We start from the raw sequence: 20,396 nt of genomic DNA, 5'->3' as shown, positions 1-20,396 counted from the left end.
TAATTCCAAACGCATAAACTTAGTAAACTTAGTGAGGACATAAAAAAAAATAACATACACTAGAATAAAAAAAAAATAAAAAAAAAATAAAAAAAAATTGGATTTTTTACTTAGGTTCTCCATACTTCTCAATTAGAAGAAAACTATTCTTTTAATTGTTTTCGGCAATTCTTTCAAAATGATTTTCTCCCTCTCCTCCGGTTCTCATGTGACTTGTGTTTACAAATTGTAGTAGTTTTGATTTCAATTCAGAACAGTGACAAGTTTATTATGTCCTAAAGACTTTAGCAGTATTAACAAATTTGCTTTGGAGACGAATTTATTCTTCCTTTTCTCCTAATTTTACTACTGAAATTGGCCAATGAAAGAGAATCAAGCTGCACTAAACAAAATTCTTAAGCTGACAAGTGTATAGCCAAATGCTTCTCACCCGTAAATCAATCAATTTTGCACTCTCTTTTTTGGTTCACCATGTCTAAATGTTTGCTGTAGCAGAACTTTGTAATCCTGTGTTACAAAGTTCTTGATGGCGATGAAAAAAATACTAATGCAAAGGACATGAAACCAGGCCCCTCCATTTCAAATAATAAAGAAACAATCATCATTAAATAATTGTTCGATGTAACGACTTTTTAAGTATTGTTAGACTTAAAAGTGTACGAGAATCTTTTTATTTTAGAAAATCCTTACAAGTTCTTGTAAAGAAAAACATGATAGTACTTACATAGCTGTGAATATAATGCAAATGAAGAAAGTAACGTATCGCTTATAGATTTGATGACAATGGTGACCATGTTTTGCACGCCAATTGTTGGTTTAGTGGTGTCTCCATTAATTAGATGGTACGTAAGAAAGTTGAAGTGATGTAACCAGCTGATTCAGGTTTCCCAGCTCCAGGGTGGAGTGGGACAATGCACAGCCATTGATGGCATTGGTGGCCTCTCGCAATCCATCAGATTTAGTCAAGTATAGCTGTCTACCAACGGAGAAAAGGAAAAGCAGAAGAATCAAGACCACTGACCTAACATTGGATATTGGACACCAGCCTTTCAACCTTGTTCATCAAAATCTATCTCCTAATATTCCTGTCCTCGTGTTATTTTAAGATTGGCTATGCTTGCTGTGACAATAAAACAATGTCATGCAGTTCAAGGTTAATAGATTCCAGCACCATGCATGCTTCTGCCATACCAAGCAAGTCAACAGAAGCAATCATATACTGTGAATTAAGGAGAATACTGTCAGCTTTGCTTTAACAAAAACCAATACACCGTGTACCACAGTGCCAATTCATGATAGACAGAGAATCAAGGTAGCAGCACTCCTTGTTTTAAATGATACGTCCAAAGCAAAAAGCGTCTAAGGCTCCACCATAAAAAAATTCTCACATAGAATGAAGAAATTAAGGCTGTACATAAGTATACTATTTGGACTTGACACCAACAAATGGAAGGTTGATTGAAATGTTGAAGAGTAGGAACATATTTGCATCAAGAATTTGGGTTTAGTGGAAAAATGGACGAAGTTGAAGAGGCTCTAGATGCATAGTGAAATTTGTATCTCGTACAGAGTGAATGAAACGTGTGACTATAATTCTTGATCCGAAGAGCCTGAGACATTACTAAATTGTGGATATAGGGAAGTAAAGCAAGAAAAGGAGTACTTAGAATAAGAGCTCTGGAGATCGGGACATGGCTCAGGAATCACCTTCTCGGAGAAACCAATTACATTAGAACAGAACCATGAAGGGGATAGCTCATAACTGAGAAAAAAAGTCACGTTTGAAAGACAGATTGTTGAGAATGGTGATTCAGCTATTCCTGAAACATTGCCAGCAACATCAATATTTGCACCCATCACATTCTTGAAAGTAATGCTACCAACAACTGGAAGTGCACTTGTGTCATACTTGTCGTCTGGATGGAAACCGGAGTATCCTGTCATGCTTATTCCCAAGTGAATATTTTCCAATTCTGCATCAGAAATGAAGATGCCTTTCATATAGCCACCTCTGCCTCTAGTTGTCTTCAGTTCAATGCCTATAGGCGAGTTAAGTATATGAAGCTTTTCTGCAATAATATCTGATATTCCCCCAGACATCTCACTCCCAAAAGCCAAGCCAGCACCTGACGATGATTGTAGGTAAACATTGCTGATGTGAACACTGGAGGTTGGTTTTCCATAGGCAATTCCGTACTCATCCCAACCACTCTTCAACACAATTGCATCATGACCCGTGCTAATGTTACTGTTCTCGATGCATACATACTTAGAAGAATCTGAAAGTTTCAATAACTAATGAGCCATGACGCCCCCCCATAATAACCGGCAAAATAAACTCCAAGGAAAGCAATGCAAGACTACGTAATATCAAAATGATGACAAAATCAAGGGACTAATAAACCAATTAACAGTAAACAATACTTTCTTCAGCTATAATTAAAACTCATATTGGTTGCGAAAAAAAGGTTTTTAGCAAACTAAAAAGTTTGACTCAAAGGTGTGTGGCTTGTTTGCTAAGAGACAACTAAAAGTAATTAATATACCTGGAACTATACCACTTGTGTAAGGGGATTCGGGTGGTGCACGAGAAGTAATGTTTTGAATTTGAACGTTACTGCGTTGTGGAAAGAAGAAAGATTAAAAAGAGGGGGGAAACAGATTCCTTTTAGAAATTGGTCAGTAAACCCAAAAAGGAGCTTGTGGTACCTGCAATATACTGGATGGATGCCCCAAGCTGGAGCGTCTACAAAAGTCAAATTGGAAATTATGACATCAACGGAATCAACAAATTCTACAAGATTTGGTCGACTGTAGTTTAAGGAATGAGAACTGAACAGCGTCCACCAGATAGAACCTTGCCCGTTTATAGTTCCATTATCACCTGTTGTATTTATTAAATATACCAATTTAAGTGAGCAAGAATTGCTTTGCATATACCATGAGAGAAAACTTGAAAGATAAAATGGTAAACAAAGAAACTTCTCACCTGTAACTACCACATCGCTTAAACTTTGCCCGTAGATTAAGCTGCGATATCTCCCAATTCCTCTACCATAAGAAGGGAGGGAATCCAGTACATCCCAATGAGAATAATCCTGAAGTGATATAAGATAAAAAGAAAAGTTTAAAATTTTTCAAGAGAGAGAACAAATTAGGTCCTTTATCAAAATATTTTCCAATATAATAGTAATTTTTTAAGGATGCAGAAGAATCACATCATCTACACTTTTTTGGAAATAGTACAAGAAGCATTCAGAAGGTTAACAAGTTAACAACCAGCCATGCTAGGCAAGGATTAGGAAAATGAAATTAAAGATTTTGGTTCCATTTCTTCTTCTATGACACTTCTAGAATTCTACGTTTGTTGTTCTTTGCTATTAAGAAAGAGGCAAATAAAACGAACCTGAGATGCAAGGATCGTAGCACCTCTCTCAAGGAACAGAGTGAGGTGACTGGTGAGGTTAAAACTCCCAGTAAGCCATGTGCCAGATGGAACATATAGTTGGGCACCCCCTTTGTCAGCAAATGACTTGAGATAAAATATTGCGTTTTGGAACGCAACTGTGTTCAGTGTCATTCCATCTCCAACAGCCCCAAACTCCAAGATCGACACACTGTGAGGCCTAGCATTCAACGCATTCCGTTTACATGTTCCACCATTCTCTTCTCCGTTGCTTTCCACAGCAGTGCATATTGCCACAACTAAAAGCACTGCCACCTAAAAACAAGATACCAAAGAAGAAGAATTACGTGCAATTCCAACTTCACAATAAGAAAGTGCTTCTGAAACTATAACAATCTATTCAGTTGGATACAATGTCTAGAAACATAACCTACACTCTACAGATATGCAAATACTTCATCAGAAAGTAAACTGAAACACGTAAATCAATCAAGCAAACCGTTTTAGCATTTGAAATTCTAATGTTATATGAAAACAATATCTTACCATCATACATTGTACCAACTGAACTATCTCTACATCAATTTTCACAGACAAGAAAGCAATATCTCAACTACCATACCTTAGCGGAGTCACCGATCTCTATTCTCTCAAACTCTCTCCACATAATTCTATATTAGATCCTAAGACCTGACAAGATATTGACATAATTTATGACTGCTACATGAACTTGGAAGTTTACTGTACAAACCAAACACATGAACAAAAATCAAGACATACTGTAATTGTTGAAGAGAGTGAAACAAACTATTTTAAAGGCTATCTTCGAACAAACCTTGGAAGAAGAAAAAAACCGTTTATAACAACCTTAGAAAAAAAAACCTTAGTTTAAAATATATTATGGTATGACAAGACAACGTACTTACTAGCCCCTTCATGTGTGCTTGAGCAGCAACAAGTTGAAACTGCAATGAATCAACAAAGTTCTGAAACCAGTGCAAGAACAGTTGCATGGAGCAAAGGAGAGGGAACCAGAGTTAGATGAAGAACATAGAATACAGAACAAGAGAAAGAGTGAAGCAGTATTTCGTATATAGTGCAGGGAAGTACTCTGTACTCATAAAAAAATAATAAAAAAAGGTGGTAAGAGAAATAGCCAGCTAAAAAAGGTATACCAGAATGCCAGCTTGTACATTTCTATTACCTTCTACATTAACAAATTTATACGCATCCAACAACAAAGAAACTAATATAAGTTAATAATAAATAATAATATTTCACAGATTCTAAAATAAATCACAACAATATTTTTATTTTTATTTTAATATACTATGGAAATATATGAAATTGGCAAATTATGGTCCTTCCCATGCCGTGTGCCGACAAATATATGAAATTGTACAATTGTTTATTTTTATTAATTAACTAAACTAATTTATTACATTAATTTGCGCCTAAGTCACGTGTCCTCTGAGCAACTCACCTATCTCATCATCTGAGCAAACTTCTACCTACAAACTCATTATTCAGAATGACATCATTATTTTTTTAATTTAATACTAAAAATATACTAAATATTTGTTTTTACCCACCTTGGTAAAAAATAAATTCTTACCAAACAAATGTTGCATTAATTCATTTAAAAATTTAATAAATGTCAACGGGGTTGTTTAGTATACACATTAAGAATGTACTGCAATTAGTTGTATTTTTTTTACCAAAGTTTTAAATAAAATATCTTTATGCCAGAGAGACATAAATTAAACCTTCACGGTCAATTTGCGTAAGCGCCTTTCTTGAGAAAAGTAAATTTGATGTTTTGAAGTTTTTTTATTTATGTTTTTTTATATAAAAAATTTATTTAAAGTAGTATTTAGTTTAATAAATATTATTGATTGTGATTTGACTTGATCTAATATTAAGGTATTTAAATTAAATCTGTAAAAAATAACCAAAATTGATTAATTTTTTTTTATATTTTAAAAATTAAGTTTGAATTAAAAATATAACCAAATCGAATAAAATCGTGTTAGGGATTTAGAATTAATTGGAAACTAATAATATAAATATGTCTCTTAAAATTATTTTAAAATTCAATAATATTTTAATTATAATGTATTTTTATTCATTAAAAAAATGGCTATTTTGTATTATTATTTTTAACTATAAAATTATGTAATTTATTTATAAATATAAATATAAAATCATTAATAACAACAATTACATAACAAAATTATTTATAGCATGTTTCTTTAGTTAAGTTTTTATTATTATAAATTTATCTATCTACGAATACAAGTACCATATATTCAAACTTATTAAAGGTGATAATTAAATTATATAATTTGAATTTTAATATGATTATCACTTATCTTGTGATAAAGATTTGTAAATATATAATAATTTTTAAGAAGTGCATACTTTTTAAGAACTTTAATACTCATACTTACATAATTTTAAATATTTTTATTGATTGGTGTAACAGAGAGCATAAGAGAGTTTTTTTTTTTCTTTTAATATTAATCATTTTTCTTATTTTCGATCAATAATAAATAACTCGTCGATAAGACAATTACACAATTATAATGAAACACATTTCCAATGTTTTTTACACAAAAGGATGAAAATATGTTACACAGTTTTCCAAGAGTCTGTTACCTAACTTATATTAAGTCTGTGTTTTTAAGAAGACATAAACTATAATATCCTTATCTTTTTTAGATGTGGGATTTTAATAGCGAATAACCTAAATACTTTTGATAAAATATTAAAAAATAAATTTTAAGTTTAATTTAATTTTATAAAATTAATTTATAAGATAGGTTTGAATTTTTTAATAGAGATTATTATAATGTATCAGCATCTTATATATTTAGTTACTTTTAAAATATTAAATATATTGACTATGTAATGGTTGAAATGTCATTCCTATCCAAATTATCATCACTGTTGAATTAGACTTTAAAGATAAAATTATATATCATATAAATTAACATATTAAACTCAATTCTTATAAAACTTTGTATTATCTAACTGTCTTTCTCTCCTGATTTGAGTAGCAATGATTTTGAGTCTTACAAATCATAGCATGTATGTCTACGTAGCTTAAGGGAGGGGAAAAAAGATGATGTGAACATGCTTTTATCGCATCACATATTGATATTATTTTTTTTCATGGGGATTCATATGCCTTACAAGAAAAGAAAAAGGAAGAGAATCAAATAAGCAACTAAAAAAATAGAGGATTAAATGCACTATGAAATATTAAATATAGAGTATTCATTTCCGTAATGAATTTTCTTAACATAACTCTTTTTTAATAAATTTAATTAAAATTAGTGAAAACTCGTTTATTGAATTCAAATTTAACCCTTATAATAATAATATGTTATTTACTTTATATATTATTTTAAATTTAATACTTTTAATGCATAGTTATTTATATAATTTAATTATTTTAATTTTATTTTGTTCAAACTTAATATATTATTTAATATCACATAAATTTAATTAAAGTAATCATTTAAAGAGAACAAATGCAACTCCAATATAGTAAAAAACACTTGTAAAAAACATGAAGCTTGAGAAGTGAGAGGGAATTGGGTAACTCCTTGCACAAACTTTACAAACTGTTTTGGGAAAACTTTCATCGATTTCTATCACTATCTATGAAAGGTCATATTTTATTTAAATTGGGTCAAATTACCAATTAAATAACTACATATTTATATAATATATCTCACAACAATCATTTCTCAAACTTTTTAAAATTCATTAGCTACTCTGTGTTATATAAATATAATATATCAAAATAAATTAATCAAACAACAATCACCACACTATAAAAGAATCAATCTTTAAGTATGATAGTTTAAGAATAATTTAAACAAGTTAAAATATATTTAAAATAAGAAGAATACCACTTGAGCAAGGGCTTTCTTTTAAATGATACTTTATAATCAAATATTGTCGCATTTGACTCTCTTCCCATATAAGTTTTTGCTTGATCAAAACTCACTTTAAAGAATTTCTAAATTTGTAAACCCCAAGTTTGATGTATATCACATGTTCTAGTGATTTTTTCTTAACCAATTGAAAGTTTAATTTATGAAAGTAAGGAGAAAAAACGGAGTCTATGGTTGTGAATTGAAAAAAAAAAACACGAAAAAGGAATATGTGAGAATCAAGAGATGAAGAATTATGATTATTTGAATAGAAAAAAATTTAATAGTTATCAAAACTCCACCACCCATTCAAATTGATCACTTAATTGTTATTTACACCACTAATGCAAATTATGCACGGAATAACATATATCATGAAATAAAACTAAGGCTTAAATATACACTAAATTTAAGTAACACTTTACAATTATTTTACACATTTATATTAATGCACAAAACGCGCATTTGAAAAAAAATACATTCACATGCCATTATTGAAGAGTCTAATGAGTAAGGTTGTGATTTTTTTAGATTTATTTTTCAAAATAAAATGCCTTTGGCTAAAATTGAATTAATAAATATTTTTAACCCAGTTGTAAAACTCTTTCACACTAATTAGATTCTTAAACTAATTTTGAAATGATAACAACTTTAATGTGAATGTTTTTAATTAGAGGCTGAAGGAAAAACAAAAAAGAAATGATTTAATTTTTGAAATATTTAAAATTTACAACTGAAAAAACCAGTTAGTTAACTCCAATTTACGTTGTATTTATTTTTTGCGCCACTCAAATGTTTGTATGAATGTAAACCAAAGGATTGGGTTCACGTGATAATTGAATGGAGATAACTGGTTTAGGAGTTCGTAGTTGGAAGCAGATCACGAAATGTGCGGTAGTTATGTCCCAGTACTGATAGAAAAGAGTAATTTTCAACCTGCAAGACATTTTATTAAATATGTTAAAAGGGGTCAGATTTTTGGGATGCACACATCACACTTGCAGTACAGTAGCTGCTATTCACCCACTAGATAGATCAGTAATCATATGTTTCATGGGAAAAAAAAATGAGCAATGGTTTTTTTTTTATTTAGTTGGAGAGAAAACAGATGAAAAAAAAAAACTTTTATCCGCAAAATAAAATATTTATTATTATGATTATCATTTTTTAACTTGATATGATATGGATACGGATACAAATATATGTATAATATCTAAAATGTAAGATACAAGACACGGATTTATATATTATATAATTATAAATTATATAAATATGACAATAAATATTTATATGTATAAATATATTTTAGTTTTTTTATCATAAATATATTTTTTATTATTAATTTAAAAGGATTTATTCCTTATTTTTATAATTATACTAAAAATTCATACAGATAAGTTTTAATTTTTATAAAATTAATGTGTTTTTTTTTTAAATTATATTAGAATCATGTTAGAATTATGTTGGACGAGTGTCTTTCAAGGATCGTGTTCGATACAAACATGTTAGAGTGATAGATTTATTATTACGTATTTTTTTTATTTCCTCCTAATACTCTTCTTCATCTTCATACAGACAAGACTTTAAGAATAAAAGAAATATAGTTTTGAAAAATAAGTAACTATAAAAGTATGGTGTATAAATTGTTTTTCAGAAAAAAAGTATAAAATATTTTTAATAGAAATAATGGAAAAAAAACATGATAAAAGAGAGTTTTTGTGAATTATAGTGCATTGCCAATTTACTGTTCTCTTTTGCTTAGAGCTATAAAACACATGGTTGATTAGCCTAGCCAAGTCAGTCAACTGCACTGCCATACCAACATGTGCGCCTTTATAGATTTGTCAGTAGAAACAGTAGAATGCATACATAAGAAACAAAAAAAAAAAAACTTAAAAATAGCTTTTATGAATTATGTAAGTTAATGGATAGAGTTTTTATTCTTTTAGCTTTTATAAAATCAATTTTATTTTTTTAATTTATGTATGAAATAAATTTATTTCACTTTTTTTTATTTTGTAAATGTTTACGAAAATATGGTTTAAATGGATTCAAATGCGTTTTTCTTTTATATTTTATATTTTTATTTTTGTAAGTGTTTATTTTTTCTGTATTTTTTAGAATTAATCATTTTAAAATATTGTTGATTATTAAATAATCTGAATACAACCAACTTTATCTAAATTGAACACCACAACAATGTTATGACATAAATTTCATTATAAGGAATTAAATAAATACTAGTTGGAATAAAATTGTTTCATTATGAAAAGATGCAATAAAAATGACACATCATCTAACATGATGGTTGTTTCTCACATACAAGAAGGTGAAAATGTTGGTGATGCGGTGTCACATTTTTACTAAAATGAGACTCTTATCAATGTTTGATGTTTGTGTGTGTTTTCTTGTTGGATACAAATTAATTATTAGTTTATTAAGAAAGTTAAAAGTGAATACATACGTTTAGAAAAAAAAAGTTAAATATATTTTTAACAAATTGTGATTTTAGTTTTAATATTTTTTTCCATTCCTATCAAATTCGTAATTATCATTCTCAGTGAAAAATATGTTTGTGGGTTATGACTCACATTTTCGTTTAATTGTCACGATCAATTGCAATCAATGGGAGGTTAATTGCTACAATTAATTGTCATCAAAGGGAGGTTAATTACCATTAATTGTATTTATTATTGTTGTCTCCTAGAACCACTATATATAATGGTTTCCTTCAAACAATGTATACACAACAAACAACAACTCACACTTGCTTCCTCTCTCTTTTCCTATACTCTCTATTTCTGCTCTTGTTATAGTGCAAGTTTTGGCTTTCTTGCCGGTAGTTTTTTTACCTCTATTTAAAGGGGTTTTTCACCTAAAAATTCTGGTATCATTTTCACTTTACTTGTTACTTTAATTTGTCATAATTTTTGGTTGAAATTATCATGCTTCCGCACACGATATCCCTACAATGTCAATTTTAGTTTTAATTTTAAAAGATACTTTTTAAACTTTTCATCCTTCTAAAATCGAAATAATTCATTTTATTTTATAAACGTTATTTTAAGATATATCTTAACGTAGACGAGAACACGAATGGATAATATTTAAAATAAATATAATTTGATTAAGAAAAAATACATATGAAATGTGAGTGAAATTTGAGGGAGGAATTAATTAGTGGTTAGTGAAGCATTTAGCATTAATTAAAAGGTGTTTAAAATAATATGGATTATGGAGGCAGCAGCCGTGGGTTTTGATAAAGAAAAGAATGCAATTGGGAATTTGGACCGGATGCGCTGGATTTCACACTAATTTGTCAACACTCAAAGCAAAAGGTAACACAGATCCATATAGTGGACCAAATTCAAAGAACACAAACAAGAAATCAGAATTTAGAAGCCCTGTATTTGCGGTTCAGTATTTTTTGCGAATGGGTGAATCGAACTTAAATTTTACACGTACACAGAAAAGTGAAGCCGAGTTGGGCCACCACCGTCCAATGAATTCTCTCACTCCCTAAGCTCTAAACAGAAAGCAAAAGTGGTATTAAGTTTTGGCAAATATTACCACAAATGAGAAAGAAAGGGAAAAAGATACAATAAGGTGACAGCCAATACGAAAACGATGTGGCACGTGTGTAAAGCGAAAAGTAAAATGAGAGAAGCATGGAAAAAAGGGCATGGCACGCCCGAGTCGGAGTAGGAGTTTTGCCATGCTTGTCCGTGAGAGGGGTTAAGGTTATTGAATTCAATGAGTGCCTCATTTCATGTCATGCTTTTAACTTACAAACCCAACCCAACACAACACAACACAACACACTCCTCTTTCTTTCTTTCTCTCCTTTTTCTTCTTCACCTCTTCGCCTAACCGAATGGCCGCTTCCACCACCTGATCCACCGCTCCGTTTCCTCTTCCTTTGGTAACAATCACTTCTCTCTCTCTCTCTCTCGATCCATTCCTCCTTATTTCTCTATACACTTTCCAAAGCACTCTAAGCCTTGCTTAATTCACTGTTTTCGCTTGCGCCAGATTTCTTTTCACGGTTAACCTGTCTAGATTAAATACGCCGTTAATTTTTGCCGCTAGATTTTAGCACGATTTCACTGATTATTGGATTTCACTAATATATATTGAATTGAAACGTGTTGGAGTGTTTTTTTTTTTTTTTTTTGAAGTATTTGGTTCGGCTTCTCGACTCGTGTTTTAGGGTTAGTTTGTGAAATTTTGGAATACAATTACGGGGAGAATGATATTTTTGAATCCTGTTATTACAGATCCGTTCGTACGGGGTTAGATGATGGAGTCGTGTGATTGTATAGATACGCAATATCCGCCGGATGAACTTCTTGTCAAGTATCAGTATATCTCGGATGTTCTGATTGCACTTGCTTATTTTTCGATTCCGGTGGAGCTCATCTACTTTGTGCAGAAGTCTGCTTTCTTTCCGTATAGATGGGTGCTTATGCAGTTTGGTGCATTTATTGTCCTCTGTGGAGCAACTCATTTCATAAACCTGTGGACATTCTCTCCGCACTCCAAGGCTGTTGCTGTTGTCATGACGATTGCTAAAGTGTCCTGTGCTATTGTGTCTTGCGCGACGGCTCTGATGCTTGTGCACATTATTCCTGATCTGTTGAGTGTCAAGACGCGTGAGTTGTTCCTCAAGAACAAGGCCGAGGAGCTTGACAGAGAGATGGGACTTATTCTTACTCAGGAAGAGACTGGAAGGCATGTTAGAATGTTGACTCATGAAATTAGGAGCACACTTGACAGGCATACAATTTTAAAGACTACTCTTGTGGAGCTGGGGAGGACTTTGGGCTTGGAGGAATGTGCATTATGGATGCCTTCCAGAAATGGTCTGAATCTGCAACTGTCCCATACTTTAACCTACCATGTTCAAGTTGGGTCTACAGTGCAAACCAACAATCCTATTGTCAATGAAGTTTTCAACAGCCCTCGAGCTATGCGGATACCACCCACCTGTCCACTGGCCCGGATCAGACCTCTCGTGGGAAGATATGTGCCGCCTGAAGTTGTTGCTGTTCGGGTGCCACTTCTAAATTTGTCCAATTTTCAAATTAATGATTGGCCCGATATTTCAGCAAAAAGCTATGCAATCATGGTTCTCATCCTCCCGACTGACAGTGTTAGAAAATGGCGAGACCATGAGTTGGAACTTGTTGACGTGGTTGCAGATCAGGTATTGGATTCATTTGAGATTTCCTTTATCACACTGGTTGTCATTTTCTTTTTCTTGTTATTCTTGCTTTTGATTGTATATTCCTCATACCTTATTTCCATTACTGTGTTTTCCTTTACTCATTGTTTGTTTGCTTAGACAGTCATATTCATTGTCTTTGGCACTTGGAAGTTCTGTTCTTACTGTCATATTGAACTTGTTCTGGAGTGTGGAATATTCAAGAGAACTGGGAAATGGTTATTAACCCTGGGTCATTTGGCCTTGCCTTAAACAATGGTGATTCGGGGTTTACAGGTTTTCCTCAACCACTTAGAAATGAAAAAGACAGTAAATTTTTGGTAAACCAATCATAAAAGCTAACTAAGGTGGAAGCAAGGTCGAATGATGTAATTATAATAATAAAAATATTTTTAATTGCTTTTCACTTGGTGATTGAAATTATTAGAATTTCTATGATATTTGTATTTATTACTTCTCTATTTTATTCAACCTCCACCATGTAGTCAATACACAAATTTCATCATGTCTCTGGTATTAGGAATAGAATAGACTTGATACTATATTAAAATTGAGAATGGACTGGGCCTAACTCAAGGGGGAACATGATCCAAGTCACTATAAAGGGTTCTTTGGCTATATACCTAGTTGATGCGGAATAGTAACAAACCTCTCTTGGCTCTCTTGGATATCAGGTAAAGGTGAGAACAGACATTTGATACTGTCTAGTAGCATATATTGACTGAAGAGATTGAGCTAATCTGATGTAGTTCTTTCTAGCTTAAATATAATCTGTAGTTCATTGGGTGGGGTAGGACTCATTCCTTACTTCTATGTATGCCTTCTAATACGAATAACTATATTAATTACAAGCGAAACATTTCATTTAGTTGTATGCTTTCTTGGAATATTGTTTTCTTACTAAATTAAATGACTATGTTAGTATTTGAAATTTTATTTGTGTGGAAATTGCCATTTCAAAAATTTGCTTACACTTTCTGGTGTCATGGTGGAATTTTTTTTTCTTTATATGCCTCCCGTCAAATGGGCAACATGGCTGTGTATTGTTAAGACTTTTCAAAATATTTATAGTCAGTGTCTATTCCTCTACTTGTTGAATTCATTTGTAGTTTTCAAACAGGTAGCAGTTGCCCTTTCTCATGCTGCTATTTTGGAGGAGTCTATGCGAGCCCGTGATCAACTCATGGAGCAGAATGTTGCTCTGGATTTGGCTCGGCGAGAGGCGGAGATGGCAATCCATGCTCGCAATGATTTTCTTGCTGTCATGAATCATGAAATGAGGACACCAATGCATGCAATCATAGCATTGTCGTCACTTCTCTTGGAGACTGAACTCACTCCAGAGCAGAGGGTTATGATAGAGACAGTGTTGAAGAGTAGTAATGTTTTGGCGACACTCATTAATGATGTTCTAGATCTTTCTCGGCTTGAAGATGGTAGCCTCGAATTAGAAATGGGAAAATTAAACCTTCATGCTGTTTTGGGAGAGGTAGTTGCTATTAGTTTTTATGCTTTATTGTTCCGAAATAGCAGTAACATAGTTCTCTTGTCTTTTACTGTGTATTGAGTTTAAGTATTGTGTTCTTGTTTTTTATCTTGAATGCAGATTGTTGAACTGATAAAGCCAATAGCATCTGTGAAAAAATTACCTATTACTTTAATTCTGGCTCCTGATCTGCCTGCTCATGCCATTGGAGATGAAAAGCGGCTAACACAAACACTTTTGAATGTGGTGGGTAATGCTGTCAAATTCACTAAGGAGGGTTATGTTTCTATAAGAGCTTCTGTAGCAAAACCAGAATCTTTACAAGATTGGAGACCTCCAGAGTTTTATCCAACATCAAGTGATGGCCATTTCTACATACGAGTCCAGGTTATGATTCTGCCATTCAATATCTCAGCCTTAACTTTTTTTAATTTTTTGGATAAATTTTTAGTAAAATCCCACGTGTTTTACATTTTCATATAGTGATGTGATTGTATTCCTTGGTAATCTAAATGATTGAGACATCCAGATCATCCATATGGATATACCGAGATCAAAGGCTAGGAATTAAACCAAAGATATTTTTTCTTGTTATTGTTGTCAATTTAGCGACTGTTAGAAGTTAACTTAAATTTGCTTTTTCTTTATCGTTATTATTATTAACACAAGCACCATCCTTTGTTCAGGTTAAGGACTCTGGATGTGGGATTCCCCCACAAGATATTCCTCATCTCTTTACCAAGTTTGCTCAGTCTCGGAGTGGACCAGCCCGACCTAGCAGTGGTGCAGGTCTTGGGCTTGCAATTTGTAAAAGGTAGGGGAGAAACATCGAATACTACTTTGAGTTTGCAGCAGTCTCTCAATTCTCAAAATATGCTAAATGGATGTTAAAACTGTAAGCGTAAATAATAGTTGTCTTTCGTCTATTAAGTCTGACTCCTCCACGAAATTGATTCAGATTTGTAAACCTCATGGGAGGTCACATATGGATTGAGAGCGAGGGCCCTGGCAAAGGAAGCACAGCTACATTTATCGTCAAACTTGGGATTTGTGGCAATCCAGATCCATCAGATCATCAAGCTACAAACAGAAGCCAAGCATATAGTGGAAGTGGAGGCCTCGCCAGATTTAAACCCTTCATCAAAGATGAAGACGACAGTGGTTTTTCTACTCGGCGCAATCAAAGAAGTTTCTAATATCCAAGACACCAAAATGGCATACCTTCCAATCGCAGTCGACAAGATGGAGTAAACCCACTTTCATTTTGCATGTTCTAAATTGTATAATTTACAGTTTGCAGCTGTAGATTAGGATGTCAGGCATATTTCTAACAAACAGTTTTCATCCGAACTCTTGCCGTATTAACTAGAATACAATACAACGGAACAAAGTTGAGAGACGATCCGTTACTTAATATGACTTGTAGTATATATTGCGTTAGTGGCATTTGTCTTCATAAAAATTACAGTATCGGTATGAATCAATTCTCCATCTCTCACCATGTTACATGGTTCGTTGTCTGTAGTTTGTGTTGAACTTTAACTGTATTGTCAAAGAAATATTATACAAGTGAACATACCAAGAAGCTTTGATATAGGTATAGAATTTGTAGATTGGAGCTTAATACTTGAAAGGAAAATGGTCAGTTCCACTTTACCATGATATCAGAGAATAATCACGTTCAGGTACTAAAAATTCTCACCTCTGAAATGCATTAAGTTGTTCTTTATAGATGGATGAAAGCTAATACGATGTGTATCTTTATGCACAATTACATTTAATAATTAAAGTTCATTTTTACCGAAATCACAATAATCAAACCTTAAGACCAAGTATTAAGATTTCATATTTCATATATTTCAATGTCGTCTCAATTACTGCATATCTTTCACCATGACACAAATTTGTAGGCGGAAACAAAGATTCTTAGCTTCTTTTATGTATTTAATTAACTCACAAGGTTGATTGATTAAAAAGAAGGAATAAATTTAAAGTTATGAAATCCCATTCTTATGTTCACACTATTTATATTCTTTCTCACCTACTTGATTTTTTTTTCTTTATTTCTTTAAATTAAGCACTTTTATTTCCTCTATTTATCTTCTATTTTCATTTTACCAAACGCCTTGAATTAAAGTGTTTCAATTATACGATTTTACCTATGATACTTCATGTGTTTTCAGCACCATCCTAATATTATACACTTTCTATATTTTTATATTTAAGGTAATACATATATCAAGAAATATTTCATAAAAGTAAAACTTTAATACTTTTTTTTATATCTTTTAATGTTATGTTTAAAAAATTTATTTCAAATAATTGATATTTAGAAATTATAAAGTCTAGTTAATGTTTTTTCAAATATTTATTTAACTCCTATAGGTGATATATACATGAAAGGTCAGTACATTAGAAAAGGACATTTTAGTTTAAATTAGATATACTAATATTTTAATTTTATTAAACATTTTTTTACTAATGCACGTTAACCTTAAAATAGAAAGATATGTTAAGGATGTAATTACATATAGGCTAAAATATGTTGTTTTAATACCTTAATTTAATTCTAAATGTTTGCACCACCTGAGATATATTAATATATTAAATTAAATCAAATAAAAGTATATTTAAGAAAAAAAAATGAAATTTTAAAACATCAATTGTTGAATATATATTTTTGAAATGTCTAAAACAATATGAGAAAGAGATAATACTATAGATATTTTACATTGACAACTACAGGTGAATTGTAAAATCCATATCTTCATTTTATGCATTGAATTAAATTTATGCTTTGATTTCAAGTTTGACTCAAAATCACTTCTAAGAATGGCAAGCACATGAATCTTATGCTCTAGTTAGAACCAAATCAATATTTTTAATTAGACAGTTTATAAAATGCAATTTAAAATTTAAATTTAAAATATTGCACATTTAACAGTTTTTTCACGAAAATATCTTCAAAAATAAGTTTCTCTAAAATTAATAAACAAAATACGGTAAATTACCCTATCCATACATGAAATTAACTACAAAATAACTTACTTTTCCTATCCTTGCATTTTACATCGCACTAATCTCAATAAATTATTAAACATTCCTATGCGTATTTGTACAAGAATATATTACAAACAATATATATTTATGTAAATATTTGAATTGTTAAAACGGCAAATAAAACAAATTCGATCGGGAGTAGGCGAACGATTCAAGAACATTAAAGCCATAGCGATAAAAGAATTAACACAAGTATTTCCAAACAATAATGATATCCATACAAAAAAAAACCAAAACCGAGAGAACGGGCATAATGTTATAATCTCATATAATTAAATAAAAACTAAAGAAGGTCTAAGCCAACACAGAAATTCCACAATACTTGTCAAAACTACTTTAAAACAGTAACTGAGACTGGCAGCCAAAAAATTTCTACGAGCCAATATCAGAATGTGGCTCACTTCTTGGTTTTCTTTGGTGCTCTGCAATAAAAGATGTTCATTTAGACAACACATAAAGCCCAAAGGGAGCAAACATGGGACAAGCATAAATTAAACTACTCACTGGGCAGGCTGTGACGCTGTAGCAGCAGGAGCACTGGGTGCAGCTACTTTTTCTCCTGGACCCTAGATATTTTACAAGAGCCAATAGTCAAATTCCAATTTCAGCAAGAATAATTTTGATTGCATTAAACCCCCCAACTGCAACAATCACTACATTCAAATTTAATATAAATACTCAATGCAGTATGAAACTCACTTGGGCCAATCGTTCCTCCCTCCGGGCAATTTTCCTTTCTCTGCTGGCCTTGTTCTTGGCACGCTTGGCCTCAAACTGATCGGATAAGGTCTTCTCTCTTGCCTTCTCTGCTTTCGACTTGTGTATGCTTTCCATCAAAACCCTCTTGTTCTTGAAAACATTACCCTTAACCTTCATGTACATGTCATGGTACATGTGTTTGTCAATCTTCTTCGACTCCCTGTACTTGCGAAGCAAGCGTCTGAGCACACGCATTCTCCTCATCCAAAGGATTTTAGTGGGAAGCCTTGCCTCCCTTGTACCCTTACGCTTACCTAGTAGTATTCACGAAACAATATAATTAATCCAATATTTCCTCGCTGTCTCACCCATAAACGTTTCTTATAAACTTGCTATTTTGCAAAACTTGATCAACCCAATTATAAAGAGTGTTATCAATAGAAAACGACAGAAAGCCAAAATTATGCATATAAACATGCAATTATGGCTTATGGTGCCAACATTGTAGGAGTCACTTCATACATGACACATGGCAGTCAGGAAAAAAAAAAACACCACACTGTTCTGCCATGGCACCACCATTTAACAACATTGTTGGTCAAAATGGCAAACTCAGTAAACTATTATAATATCACAGCAATTTCATGATATCTAAGTTAAATACCAATAAAGTCTTGGACAGTAAGAATTAAACATAAAGATTACATTGCACATTAAAGTCTTATTGAATAGGTAAATATTATGCAGGCAACAAGGCACCTAATTATACATAATGGTTTTATAATCAAAAGAAAAGTAAGTTGACCCATTTTTAACTAGTTATAGTGCAGAGATTATTTCAGAAATATGTTTAAGGACATATCATAAACTATTTAAAAAACTCTAAACCATTTCAAGTGCTTACTTCGTAATATAAATATAATATAAATAAAAATAGACTGGAAAGGATTAACCAATTGAAAAGAAAAAAAACAAATGATCTAACAATGATTATATCCCCGAAAATGAGATAGAATGGATTTCACATTAGGGCAATTAGGGTTGTGACTAAATATACCATATCCAGAGTGACGTCCTTTTCTCTTGGCCTCCTTCATCCTACGGGCACGTGAGCGAGAGTGAATCTTGGTGGGCTTCCTGATAATAAATCCATCCTTAACCAGCTTCCTTATGTTCTGGCCTGAAAATAAAAACTCCCAAGTGTTTAAAAAAAATACACAGAATCTCGAGTAAGGCATTTGGGTCCCCCAAATGCTATGCAATCATTAGAAAAACCAAGAACACTCAATGATAACATCTGTGAAATAGGATTTGCAATCTACAACTAAAATAGCTCGTGTTAGCATTCCCTTATATTGTCACAAACGCTTAAAAACACCGACAAGATTCAGATCCTGTAAAACCTAAAACGAAAGTAATGGAATGAAATGAATAATTATAAAAAGTGCGGGAGAGAGGGAGTTCGTACGAGAATTGGCCATGGAGATTTCGTTGACTTCATTTGGGTCAAGCCAAACTTTTCCTCTGCCGCACTTGAGCACGCTTGCAGAGAGGCGCTTCTGCAGTTTGAGCGAAACCATTTTTGCTGCAAATGTTGGTGCAGCCAAGCTTATCACTGACGGTGAAGGGGAAGCACCTTATAAGCCTAGGGTTTTGGATGAAGTGCACAGGTAATAATAATATGCGTGTTGGTTTGGGTTTGAGTGCCATGGACTACTTTCCACGGCCCGTTTCACTTTCTGACGGCCCAATATAAACACCCAATTCTGCGTTTCTTCTTTTCTACCAAAATTAGGACTGTTTCTTCCTGCACCTCCATATCTTTTTCTGCCACTTTCATACACAATATAAAATACATTTTTATCTTTTTTGTGTCACCCCCATATAATAGTTTCTGGATTATGTAATCCGGAAACTCATTTGAAAAAAGATTTCTGGATTACATAATTCGGAAGTTAAATAAGACTTTTGGATTATGTAATTCGAAAAGTAATCATGCATCTGAAAAAAAACTTATGGATTATGTAATCCGGAAACTAATTACAAATTTGAAAAATAACTTTCAAATTACATAATCCAGAATATTATAGAAGGGTATTTTTGAAAATTTGAAAATTCATGGAGGTGAGAAAATAAGGTATGGAGTTATAGGAAGAAACCGTCCAAAATTAGTTTATATTACTTTTAATGGCATTGTATTCTACATCCATATGAGAAGGTGAAAATGAAATCTCTTTGAAAAAAAATACTCTGAATTGTACGTTTTAGTATGTTTTTTTTATCTGTAAAATACTTTTCCGGAATATACAATTAAAATATATAAATATATTCTGAATTTTCAATCTAATAATACATTTTAAATCTAAAAAGACATTATAAAATATGTAATTTAGAATATATTAATACATTTCAGAATGGACATTTTAAATATATTTTCATCTGAATGATCAAATTGAAATTCAAATCATGTTCAAATTTCTTTTCTAACTTTGAGAAATGGAACAAACTTATCCTAAATAAGTCCAAAAGGTGTTTATTTTAACATAAACAAAATAAACAAAGGTCATTTAAGTTTTC

The 20,396-nt window shown here is 31.9% G+C and overlaps 3 protein-coding genes across 6 annotated transcripts; 1 reads left to right on the top strand and 2 right to left on the bottom strand.

The window, feature by feature from the left end:
- Positions 1-639: 639 nt before the first annotated feature.
- Positions 640-4,509, bottom strand: LOC137814769 (putative polygalacturonase). 4 transcript variants are annotated; one of them, XM_068617667.2, is made up of 6 exons: positions 4,333-4,509; positions 3,407-3,721; positions 2,990-3,098; positions 2,710-2,884; positions 2,547-2,617; positions 640-2,279 (listed from the first exon to the last, which is right to left on the bottom strand). In XM_068617667.2, the coding sequence occupies exons 1-6, from the start codon at positions 4,417-4,419 to the stop codon at positions 1,588-1,590; spliced, it is 1,449 nt and encodes a 482-aa protein (XP_068473768.1). In that variant the 5' UTR covers positions 4,420-4,509; the 3' UTR covers positions 640-1,587. The 4 variants fall into 4 exon arrangements, with proteins under 4 accessions (XP_068473768.1, XP_068473771.1, XP_068473770.1 ...); XM_068617670.2 differs by having other exon boundaries at positions 4,329-4,470; XM_068617669.2 differs by lacking the exon at positions 4,333-4,509 and adding an exon at positions 4,029-4,167.
- A 6,223-nt stretch (positions 4,510-10,732) lies between these two features.
- ERS1 (ethylene response sensor 1) lies at positions 10,733-15,474 on the top strand. Its single transcript, XM_068617664.2, has 6 exons — positions 10,733-11,272; positions 11,628-12,556; positions 13,695-14,063; positions 14,181-14,447; positions 14,747-14,874; positions 15,019-15,474. Exons 2-6 carry the CDS (start codon positions 11,648-11,650, stop codon positions 15,254-15,256), a joined length of 1,911 nt encoding a protein of 636 aa, XP_068473765.1. The 5' UTR covers positions 10,733-11,272; positions 11,628-11,647; the 3' UTR covers positions 15,257-15,474.
- A 1,796-nt stretch (positions 15,475-17,270) lies between these two features.
- Positions 17,271-19,548, bottom strand: LOC137814765 (large ribosomal subunit protein eL19x). Its single transcript, XM_068617663.1, has 5 exons — positions 19,288-19,548; positions 18,877-18,999; positions 17,820-18,133; positions 17,625-17,686; positions 17,271-17,542 (listed from the first exon to the last, which is right to left on the bottom strand). Exons 1-5 carry the CDS (start codon positions 19,397-19,399, stop codon positions 17,518-17,520), a joined length of 636 nt encoding a protein of 211 aa, XP_068473764.1. The 5' UTR covers positions 19,400-19,548; the 3' UTR covers positions 17,271-17,517.
- Positions 19,549-20,396: the final 848 nt, after the last annotated feature.

Source organism: Phaseolus vulgaris, chromosome 1, assembly GCF_051622355.1.
Source record: "Phaseolus vulgaris cultivar YP4 chromosome 1, ASM5162235v1, whole genome shotgun sequence".
NCBI classification, from domain to species: domain Eukaryota; kingdom Viridiplantae; phylum Streptophyta; class Magnoliopsida; order Fabales; family Fabaceae; genus Phaseolus; species Phaseolus vulgaris.
The sequence above is the reverse complement of the archived record's forward strand: the minus strand, read 5'-3'. Positions and strand labels throughout refer to the sequence as shown.

Excerpts from the sequence above, each read along its gene's own strand:
- ERS1 (XM_068617664.2), top strand. The coding sequence starts at position 11,648 with ATGATGGAGTCGTGTGATTGTATAGATACGCAATATCCGCCGGATGAA. Across the intron at positions 12,557-13,694 it reads TTGACGTGGTTGCAGATCAG|GTAGCAGTTGCCCTTTCTCA; the intron begins GTATTGGATTCA and ends GTTTTCAAACAG. Across the intron at positions 14,875-15,018 it reads GGGCTTGCAATTTGTAAAAG|ATTTGTAAACCTCATGGGAG; the intron begins GTAGGGGAGAAA and ends AAATTGATTCAG.
- LOC137814765 (XM_068617663.1), bottom strand. The coding sequence starts at position 19,399 with ATGGTTTCGCTCAAACTGCAGAAGCGCCTCTCTGCAAGCGTGCTCAAG. Across the intron at positions 18,134-18,876 it reads AGGACGTCACTCTGGATATG|GTAAGCGTAAGGGTACAAGG; the intron begins GTATATTTAGTC and ends GAATACTACTAG. Across the intron at positions 17,543-17,624 it reads ACAGCGTCACAGCCTGCCCA|AGCACCAAAGAAAACCAAGA; the intron begins GTGAGTAGTTTA and ends CTTTTATTGCAG.
- LOC137814769 (XM_068617667.2), bottom strand. The coding sequence starts at position 4,419 with ATGCAACTGTTCTTGCACTGGTTTCAGAACTTTGTTGATTCATTGCAG. Across the intron at positions 2,618-2,709 it reads ATCCATCCAGTATATTGCAG|TAACGTTCAAATTCAAAACA; the intron begins GTACCACAAGCT and ends TCCACAACGCAG. Across the intron at positions 2,280-2,546 it reads CACAAGTGGTATAGTTCCAG|ATTCTTCTAAGTATGTATGC; the intron begins GTATATTAATTA and ends TGAAACTTTCAG.